At 48.4% G+C, this 10,932-nt stretch overlaps 1 protein-coding gene across 1 annotated transcript in view; it reads left to right on the top strand.

Annotated features, from left to right (window-relative positions):
- The window catches only part of nid2a (nidogen 2a (osteonidogen)), a gene marked incomplete at its 5' end in the record, with an annotated part of 33,129 nt that overhangs the window by 16,484 nt on the left and 5,713 nt on the right, over positions 1–10,932 (top strand). The window contains 10 exons of the mRNA XM_083684222.1: positions 1,685–1,813; positions 2,506–2,631; positions 2,960–3,211; positions 4,338–4,577; positions 5,718–5,957; positions 6,236–6,475; positions 6,891–7,139; positions 7,436–7,675; positions 8,110–8,358; positions 10,501–10,731. Of these exons, the coding sequence (XP_083540348.1) occupies positions 1,685–1,813; positions 2,506–2,631; positions 2,960–3,211; positions 4,338–4,577; positions 5,718–5,957; positions 6,236–6,475; positions 6,891–7,139; positions 7,436–7,675; positions 8,110–8,358; positions 10,501–10,731 (2,196 nt within the window). The remainder of the gene's footprint in view (positions 1–1,684; positions 1,814–2,505; positions 2,632–2,959; positions 3,212–4,337; positions 4,578–5,717; positions 5,958–6,235; positions 6,476–6,890; positions 7,140–7,435; positions 7,676–8,109; positions 8,359–10,500; positions 10,732–10,932) is intronic.

Below are 10,932 nucleotides of genomic sequence, written 5' to 3'. Positions count from 1 at the left end.
TAATTGCTCTGTCTAATGGCCCCTCAGACCAGGGCTGCATCTTCCTTCCATCAACGTCTCAGCTCACTCACTAGAGAGAAGAGGAGAGAGAGAGGAGAGGAGAGGAGAGGAGAGGAGAGGAGAGGAGAGAAGAGGAGAGGAGAGGAGAGGAGAGGAGAGGTCAGAGGGGTGTGCAGAGGAGAGGAGAGGAGAGGAGAGAAGAGGAGAGGAGAGGAGAGGAGAGGAGGGGAGGGGAGGAGAGGAGAGAAGAAGAGAGGGGAGGAGAGGAGAGGAGAGGAGAGGAGGGAGAGGAGAGGAGAGGAGAGGAGAGAAGAAGAAGAGAGAGAGGAGGAGGAGAGGTCAGGAGGGAAGGGGTGTGCAGAGGAGAGGAGGGGAGAGGAGAGGAGAGAAGGAGGAGAGGAGAGGAGAGGAGGGGAGACTACCCAGACTCTCATCACTGCATTATTTCCTCATTCTCACTCATTCCGCTCCCACTGTCGTTATTTTTTTTAATCAACCTCTACTTGTGTTCAAAGAGATTAAAAACAGAAAAATGCACTAATGAGGCGTTTGTCAGACAGGATAACAATGGACATGTTTTAGCAACACAGATTGCAGGCATGGTAGTAACGCTTGTCTCAGCTCCCTCTGCTCCGAGAATTCCAGGACTGTGAATTCAGGGATGTGGGGAAAGGGGTAGGGAGAAGGGAGGGAGGGAGGGAGGGAGGGAGGGAGGGAGGGGAGGGGGGGTGGGGTGGGGTGGGGTGGGGTGGGGAAGGATGGCAGAGGAAGAGCAGAGGGATGGATGTTTGGCGATTAACTAGCAACACTGCTGTGTTTTGGCATGAAAACCCCTCTGACACTTAGAGGGGGAACACAGAGATGTGCAGCTGTTGGGCCGTAAGGGAGAGGGAGGGAAGAGCCCACCTGGGGGTCAGACCAGAGCCTTCACACGTCCTCTCCAAACTGTCCCGCCGTCCCAGCAGCTGCCCCCCTACACCCTTCCCCTCCTCACACCCCACACACCCCTGCCCCCAGGCCCTTACACACACACATATACAGTACACATGTACACAAGCACACAAACCCATCCCCCACAGTCACACACACACAGCCCTCACCTTCACCCGTCAACCAATCCACGACCAGGAATCTGGAGCTGATTTCCTGGGAGCTTAAGGGCTTCTCTCATTGTTGGATGGGTCTGACCGTGTGTAATTTCATGACCTGGTAGAATCCCCCTCCCCACGCCCCACCCTCCTACCCTCCCCTCCAGGGCAGGGAGCAGGGGTTCAATGAGTGGGGGCATTCCCCCCCTATCATTACCCCCTGATCAAAACCAGCTTCACTGTTGCGTGATCAGCCCTGGGCTCCAGAGCCGTTCCCACGAGGCCTGGTACGCAGCCACCACCCCCCCTTAGCCTCCTGCTGTCATCACAAACACAGTGATTGCAGGGAATGTTTTTTATCTCAAGGCTCCAGGCGCCAGTCTTTACATTCACTAGGACACCAGTAAAGGCTCTTAACAAACCCCTGACGTCCAAACTAATTAATGATGGTGTCAGCAGTAGGATCCCTGCTCCCCGTAGAGTGCAGCTTTATGGGGCTGCGTGTTTCTCAGGGCAGATGATACTGTAGCATAACAGGTCTGGTCTCTCTCACACACACACACACACTCTTCACTCTCTCTCTCTCTCTCTCTCAGATGTCGATGAATGTGCTGAAGCGCTCAGCTCGTGTGGTGCTCACGCCCAGTGTATTAACTTGCCAGGGAGCGTTCGCTGCCAGTGTCAGAGCGGGTATGAGTTTGGCTTCGATGGGCGTACCTGTGTAGGTAAGTCTATTGGGATTATTTTCCAAACTTGTTGTGGAGATGCTCGGACTTAAGCTGAATGACCAGTTTGAATGACCATGGATTCCCTTAGAATACCCTTGAAAAAGTCTCTACTTAGAAAATATGATTTGTATCTAATGGATTAGTGGTAGATTTCCCTTGTGTTGACACATACATTACGTTTGCACCAGAGGAACCTAAACCATCCTGACCTGATTCAGTGCGTGAGCATGCTGTTGAGACTCCATGTACTGTAGGTGAGGGGGCTGAAGGGGGGGGGGGGGGGGGAGGAACAATAGCCCAATGTCTTTGCCAGGAGAATGTGCGTAGGAGATCCACAGCTGAAGATCACCAGGAGGTCAGGGGATGGTTAACTCTTCCCATGTCCGGTTTGACTCCCTACAGGCCCTGAAAATGGCCCACAGCTAATGGCCCCCCCTTTAACCGTCTCTTACCCTATCACCCCAGTATTTACAATAGCCCCCCCCCCCCCCCCCCCCCCCCTCAAGACATCACCGTTGTGTCTTAACTGAACCAATCATCATCATCATTAAGGATAATGTTGTGCTTTCTAAGTTAAAAAGAATGTTTAACAGACATATTTCCATCGTGGCCCTCGTTTGCATGGTGTTCTATCTGGGTAGTGTTGTCCTGGTAGCTGTATGGCTGACCTTTTAGTGTTTGTGTGCCAGATGTGGATGAATGTCGTTCCCAGCCCTGCCATCTCCAGGCTACCTGCTCCAACTCCCTGGGCTCCTTCCAGTGCCAGTGCCAAACTGGTTTCCACGGAGACGGATTCCAGTGCATCCCTCAGAAAGGTACGACTGAAAGAAAACACGAGTATATAAACGTACATAAAAACATACTGGTTTGCACAGTCTGCTTGTAATTTCATTCAAAATGGGACTTTTATTGTGAAATGTAATTTGGAGCGACTGGCACTCTCAACATGCAATGGTGTAGTCTTGAGTGTCCACCAACCGACTCGGTTTAGAAATTCACCCTAGGTACAATTCTACTTGTTATATCAAGTCATTTTGTCTCGTTCTGTGCAACGTATTATGGAGATGTTGTGAAGTTACAGTATGATGCAAGTTATTGTCCCTCAGTATAGTCTGAGTCAGCCTTCCCCATCTTTCTCCACAGTCCAACCAGAGCACCCTAAAACCCAGTGTGAGCAGCACAGAGACAGTCTGCAGGGGGCTGTGGAGCCTCGGGGACCTCGACCAGTTCCTTCCCTGGGGGCCTTTGTTCCCCAGTGTGATGAACAGGGTCAGTACAGACCCCTGCAGTGTCACGGCTCCACAGGACACTGCTGGTGTGTGGACAGTAGGGGGCAGGAGAGAGGTGGCACCAGGACACCACCCGGCTCTCCCCCCACCAACTGTGATGAGCCAGGTAAGACTTTAGACACACACACACACACACACACACACACACACACACACACACACACACAGACACACACACACACACACACACACACACACACACACACACACACACACACACACACACACACACACACACACACACACACACACACACACACACATATACACTCCCCCCTCCCCCTGGCCCCCACTTACAGTCACATACTGTATGTTTGTTTTCAACTGACATTACATTTACATTTTGGACATTCAGCAGTCGCCTTTATCCAAAGCGACTTACAGCAATTGTTGATGTTATGTCTTCACCAGAGCTACTGACATTATTCATCTAAAATGTACATTATATCCTAATCCTCCAGATTAACTCCATCCAGTGATAATCTCCCTCTCTTTGAACCTCTTACATGGTGTGTCCATATTGTCTGGAAGTACTTATTTGTCTGAGAGAGGCTGTAATTGCCTAATTAAACAGAATACACCAGTGATACGATTTCCAGATGCCACCGCAGATTGAACACAGCTTCTCAGACTGTAGCAAAAATAAATAAAAGATGGTCTTCGTTTCCTTGAAAGTGGAGTGTGGATGGGACCACTCAACAGACCAGGTTTTATCCACAGAGCTGTCAGAGAGGACAAGATTCAGTGTCAAGGAAACAGCAGTTTAGTTTCCCCTCCCCCAAAAACAGGTTTCTGAAGGCTGAGTGAATTTCACTCCCTTGACTCTGTTCAGATGGTGCCTGAAAGAGACCTGTTCTATCTGTGTTAATCCCTAGTGTTGTTTCAATTTGGGGTTAAAGCACTGTGTATTTACTTAGGACAGGTGACAATTGGCTTTGGCAGATGACAGAGAGGGTAGTTGAAATGTTTAATGGATCAGAGTTATGCGGCTTTCTACTTAATCTTTGACTTGTGAACTGTAAGTCCTTGACTCTGTGTTATGTCAAACAAATATTTAACCAAGTGTCAGCCTTATGCCTTAAATTTATGTGATTGCATTACATTGGGCCCATGTGTCATGAAATGTCTGAAAACAAGAGATGATATGTGAGTGTGTGTGTGTGTGTGTGTGTGTGTGTGTGTGTGTGTGTGTGGGTGTGTGTGCGTGAACACTCCTCATTAACCCTTTACAGATCGTCCAGAGCGGCCGAAGACCCAGTGTGAATGGCATCGAGATAGTCAACAGACCACCAGTCCTGAAGGGTACCCCGTCGTTGGTGCCTTTGTACCCCAGTGTGACGAACAGGGTCAGTACAGACCCTTACAGTGCCACGGCTCCACAGGACACTGCTGGTGTGTGGACAGTAGGGGGCAGGAGAGAGTGGGCACCAGGACACCACCCGGCTTTCCCCAAACTAACTGTGATGAACCGGGTACGTTTTAACTTTTAAAACATCATGGAGGATAACAATGATTTTCATCTTCACATACTTTCTTTAAAAAGTAGGCTACTTCCCAGCTAGCATCTTGCGGTGGCCCACGAGTGGCCCGCTGTCAGCAGAGTCAGCGGCCCTCTATCGGCAAAAGCTGACATTTTGCCCATTGACTTTACGACGGCCCAACAGCGGCAAGCTGACACCACAAACAGTGGTCCGTTGGTTCGCTGTCCCACTGTTACACTGCTCATTGTCCCACTGTTACACTGCTCGTTGTCACACTGTTACACTGCTGGTTGTCCCACTGTTACACTGCTGGTTGTCACACTGTTACACTGCTGGTTGTCACACTGTTACACTGCTGGTTGTCACACTGTTACACTGCTGGTTGTCACACTGTTACACTGCTGGTTGTCACACTGTTACACTGCTCGTTGTCACACTGTTACACTGCTGGTTGTCCCACTGTTACACTGCTCGTTGTCCCACTGTTACACTGCTGGTTGTCACACTGTTACACTGCTCGTTGTCACACTGTTACACTGCTGGTTGTCACACTGTTACACTGCTTGTTGTCACACTGCCGTCCGATGGCCGAGTATTCATAGCGGTCAAAGATAGGTCCCTCATCGTCAAGGCAAAACCCTCAACCAGCCCTGAATCAGTCCACCGGTGGCACACTGCTCTGGCTGTTGGCAAGCCATCCTCTCTGCTCCTCTGCCATCCTCTAACCACTCCCTTGTCATCTTCCTGCCACACTCTCGTCCTTTTCCCTGTCCCAATCTCGCTGACAGTTGGCCTACCATTGGCATGCCGATGGCGGTCTACCTTTGACAGACAGACTGTTAGCTTCCGTTTGCATGCCGACCGTTTGTCTACCATTGACACGCCGACATTGGTCCACCGTCAACGTAGCGGTTTAGTGTTGGCATGCAGGCAGGCTGTCAGTCTATCAATTGCAAACCGTGCAAACCGACCATCAGTCTACCAACGGCATGCCGACACCGGTCTATCATCGGTACACCAGCCCTAGGCCAAGTACGCTAATTGCTGTATAATAATAGGGTAAAACATGTTACTTTAGATAACAGTCCAAATACCAGTGTTTTCTAACTTGATGGTCTCGGCTCTCTACAGATCGCCCAGAGCGGCCTAAGACCCATTGCGAGCAGCATAGGGACAGTCTCCAGACCTCCAGTCCTGAAGGGTACCCCATTGCAGGTGTCTTTGTACCCCAGTGTGATGAGCAGGGTCACTACAGACCCCTGCAGTGCCACGGTTCCACAGGACATTGCTGGTGTGTGGACAATAGGGGGCAGGAGAGAGTGGGCACCAGGACACCACCCGGGACTCCCCGAACTAACTGTGATGAACCAGGTACGTTTTTTTTATTTAAAAAACATGATGAAATAGTAAAAAAAAGTAATTATGATAGCATCCTTTTCATCGTAAAACTTGTAAAAACACTTTTTTCGTACTCTGAGTAAGTAGCTGTGCACCTGCAGTAGCTAATTAGCTAACTATGATTTTTAGCATTCTAGCAAATAAACATGAAAGCTAGCTAATGTCAGCTTTCATGATTAGGTTGAGATCCAGCTATAGATGGCTTTATATGGAAATCCTCATGATTTTTTCCCACTCAAACGTCTCTACAGATCGTCCAACACGGCCTAAGACCCATTGTGAGCAGCATAAGGACAGTATCCAGACCACCAGTCCTGAGGGGTACCCCATTTTGGGTGCCTTTGTACCCCAGTGTGATGAACAGGGTCAATACAGACCCCTGCAGTGCCACAGCTCCACAGGACACTGCTGGTGTGTGGACAATAGGGGGCAGGAGAGAGTGGGCACCAGGACACCACCCGGCTCTCCCCAGACTAACTGTGATGAACCAGGTAAGAGCTAGGTGTTTCGATTCCAAAAACACTAGAAGTAATGCTAATAGCACCATGACTCCCAAATATTATCAAGCACTGCTTTGTTCTGATTCTGAGTAAGAAGAAGAAGAAGAAGAAGAAGAAGAAGAGTCTTTATTTGGCCATGCAATCAATTCTTATCAATTGTAGGAATTTGACACGTGCACACACCCCTCCCGAGACAACACACACACATTGCACACACCACACCCCCAAGGGAGAACAGAGCTCTGGGCTCTGGGAAGTTGTAGCACCTGCAGTAAATAGCTAGTTAACTATCTATGATTTTTAGCATTCTGAGACACTCAAGTATATAAGCTAGAGCCAGATGTAGCTACCACTAACTGTGATTAAAGTGATTTATATGACAAACCTCATGATGTTTTTCCCTCAGTCACTACAGATCGTCCAACAAGGCCTAAGACCCATTGTGAGCAACATAAGGACCGTCTCCAGACCACCAGTCCTGAAGGGTACCCCATCGTTGGTGCCTTTGTACCCCAGTGTGATGAACAGGGTCAGTACAGGCCCCTGCAGTGCCACGGCTCCACAGGACACTGCTGGTGTGTGGACAATAGGGGGCAGGAGAGAGGTGGCACCAGGACACCACCCGGGACTCCCCGAACTAACTGTGATGAACCAGGTACGTTTTTTTAATTTAAAAAACATGATGAAATAGTAAAAAAAGTAATTATGATAGCATCCTATTCATCATCATACGTAATATACCCCATTTCAACAAACACTATTTTTTTTTCGTACTCTGAATAAATAGCTGTGCACCTGCAGTAGCTAATTAGCTAACTATGATTTTTAGCATTCTAGCAAATAAACATGAAAGCTAGCTAATGTCAGCTTTCATGATTAGGTTGAGATCCAGCTATAGATGGCTTTATATGGAAATCCTCATGATTCTTTTCCACTTAAACGTCTCTACAGATCGTCCAACACGGCCTAAGACCCATTGTGAGCAGCATAAGGACGGTATCCAGACCACCAGTCCTGAAGGGTACCCCATTTTGGGTGCCTTTGTACCCCAGTGTGATGAACAGGGTCAGTACAGGCCCCTGCAGTGCCACAGCTCCACAGGACACTGCTGGTGTGTGGACAATAGGGGGCAGGAGAGAGTGGGCACCAGGACACCACCCGGCTCTCCCCAGACTAACTGTGATGAACCAGGTAAGAGCTAGGTGTTTCGATTCCAAAAACACTAGAAGTAATGCTAATAGCACCATGACTCCCAAATATTATCAAGCACTGCTTTGTTCTGATTCTGAGTAAGAAGAAGAAGAAGAAGAAGAAGAAGAAGAAGAAGAAGAAGAAGAAGACGACTCTTTATTTGGCAATGCAATCAATTCTCATCAATTGTAGGAATTTGACACGTGCACACCCCTCCCGAGACAACACACACACACTGCACACACCACACCCCCAAGGGAGAACAGAGCTCTGGGCTCTGGGAAGTTGTAGCACCTGCAGTAAATAGCTAGTTAACTATCTATGATTTTTAGCATTCTGAGACACTCAAGTATATTAGCTAGAGCCAGATGTAGCTACCACTAACTGTGATTAAAGTGATTTATATGACAAACCTCATGATGTTTTTCCCTCAGTCACTACAGATCGTCCAACAAGGCCTAAGACCCATTGTGAGCAGCATAAGGACCGTCTCCAGACCACCAGTCCTGAAGGGTACCCCATCGTTGGTGCCTTTGTACCCCAGTGTGATGAACAGGGTCAGTACAGACCCCTGCAGTGCCACGGCTCCACAGGACACTGCTGGTGTGTGGACAATAGGGGGCAGGAGAGAGGTGGCACCAGGACACCACCCGGCTCTCCCCCCACCAACTGTGATGAGCCAGGTAAGACTTTAGACACACAGACACACACACACACACACACACACACACACACACACAGGTAAGACTTTAGACACACTCAAGCTTTGGCTCTTAACCCGACCTGATGGGACCTGGGCTCGGGTTGAAGCGTTGCATATATATAAAAATAACCTCACGGATATCATATTACCACTGAATTCTGTGTTTTGTTTTGCTAATGCAATGGACGTAACTGGATAGCCATCAGGATTCCATGAACAGCTGACAACAATTGCACATAGTAATGTGCTGCTGCCAATGTTACAAATGTTATAACCTCGTCCCTAGGCTATTGCACACAGCGCTTGTACGCTTGGAATAACAACGACTAAAAACTGGCCTTGGTGGGAGTGGACTTACTGAGTGCAGTGTTTGTCATTATTTCATTATAGCGAATTACATGACCACGAGGTGTGGCTCTTAATTAAAAAAACGTGGTGTGCAACCACTGGGGGGGGGGGGGGGTGCTGTGGGAAATGATTGACGCGATGTACAGCCAATGGCTATGCGTCAGAGTTTTTACCAATCTTTGTATTGGGTAAACGAAGGCCAAGTTTGGCGCGTTTGGTCCACCAGGCCTTCTGAGCATATTGAGCGGAGGTGTCTGGGAACGGCATTACAAATGTTACAAACACGACGTCTAACATTCTGTCATGAGATATTTTCATGCTGCTGCATGACAACAGGTGTGCGAGATAAATCTTATATTGTCAGATTTGTAGGACATATTTTTCTGTCCACGCACAGCCTTCTGCTTCATATATTTGCAGGAATTTTATGAAGATTCAGGTTTCAGGCCTGACACACACACACACACACACACACACACACACACACACACACACACACACACACAACAATAGAAGGTTGTCTATTTGGTTCATACTGCAATGGACGGGACAGTAGAACATTAGTTTATCTATGCTTAGTTACAGTATAAGCTCAGGCACTGTTGCTATGTAATGCAACCAAACCAAATTGGAGGGTTAAACGGTTGAGTAGGGATAATGTGTTACGCCCTAAAGAGCCCCAGCTGACCTCCTTATTACATGTGAGTAATCACTTTCATTTGCACCCAGAGAGGGGTGCCAAGTCATGAAGTCAGGTCTGTGTTTGAGGTGGTTATACTGGCGGGGAAACAAGGGCAGTCATGTGGTCCTGCCTTGGTTTTCCTGGTGAACCTCCCTGCTTCCACACTCCGGCCCATGTGTGCTCTTCTCACTTACATCACAAATAACTCCTCTCTGTGTCCTTATGGAACTCTCAAGTTCCAAAAAAGCGCATTGGTGTTTTTACAGTTTCACAAAGCGAGGGAAAAGATCACAACATAAATCAGTGGAGTGGTGCATTTGAAGTGCCTTTGAAAACATGTTATTGAGAGGATTCGATAAAAATAACAGTTGAAAATCCTGAAAAATGTCTATGAGTGAAAAATGAAGTGAGAGACAGATTGTGTGTTGCATGGGTGCCTGAATGAAAGATATAAAATTACAGACAGATTGATTTGTGAGTGTGTTTACTGTTTACGATATGCAAGATATCAACAGAATCTGTTTACGTCTGTGCACAGACACACAGCATGACTTGGAGTGTGTGTGTGTGTATGGGAGAGGAGAGAGGACATGAGACAGAGGATTAGTGTGTGTTTGAGTCACATCCCTCTCAAGGGGCCTCCCTGGGCTATACATCACCCTCCTGCCACAGAGCTGTAAACACTGGCAGGGTCAGCTCACCTCTCACCAACAGCTGGATCACTTACCTAAGGCCTATCCTGTGTGTGTGTGTGTGAGTGTCTATGTGTGTGTGTGTGTGTGTGTGTGTGTGTGTGTGTGTGTGTGTGTGTGTGTGTGTGTGTGTGTGTGTGTGTGTGTGTGTGAGAGAGTGTCTAGTGTGTGTGTGTGTGTGTGTGTGTGTGTGTGTGTGTGTGTGTGTGTGTGTGTGTGTGTGTGTGTGTGTGTGTGTGAGTGTCTAGTGTGTGTGTGTGTGTGTGTGTGTGTGTGTGTGTGTGTGTGTGTGTGTGTGTGTGTCTGTCTGTCTGTCTGTCTGTCTGTCTGTCTGTCTGTCAGTCTGTGCATATATATGTCCACCTCCTCCTAATGTCCACCTCCTCCCCCTCCCCCCCAGTGGTCGTGGCCCCTACCCAGCGGCCAGAGACGGTGTGTGAGCGCTGGAGGGCCAGCCTGGTGGATCACTATGGGGGTGTGCCCGAGCCCCACCACTACCTCCCACAGTGTGACGCTGACGGCCAGTTCAACCCGGTACAGTGCTACGGGGACAGCAGCTACTGCTGGTGTGTGGACAAGGATGGACGTGAAGTCGCCGGCACGCGATCGCACAGCGTCGTCAAGCCTGCCTGTGAGTGTTGTCCCTTTGCACCCTTGAATGAATGAATGAATGAATGAATGAATGAATGAAAGGTGAAGTTGTGAAGTTTCTCTGAAGCATGGAATACAGGAAATTTGTCTTGCTGTCCTTCAACAAAATACTGCAGTACTGGTGACCTATGAGAACTGACTGTATTTCAAACATGACGTCTTTCTTCTCTATGAATCAACA

Source organism: Argentina silus (assembly GCF_951799395.1).
Source record: "Argentina silus genome assembly, chromosome: 14".
In the NCBI taxonomy this organism is placed as follows: Eukaryota; Metazoa; Chordata; class Actinopteri; order Argentiniformes; family Argentinidae; genus Argentina; species Argentina silus.
Note: the sequence above shows the minus strand (reverse complement) of the source record. Positions and strands in the feature narration are given on the sequence as shown.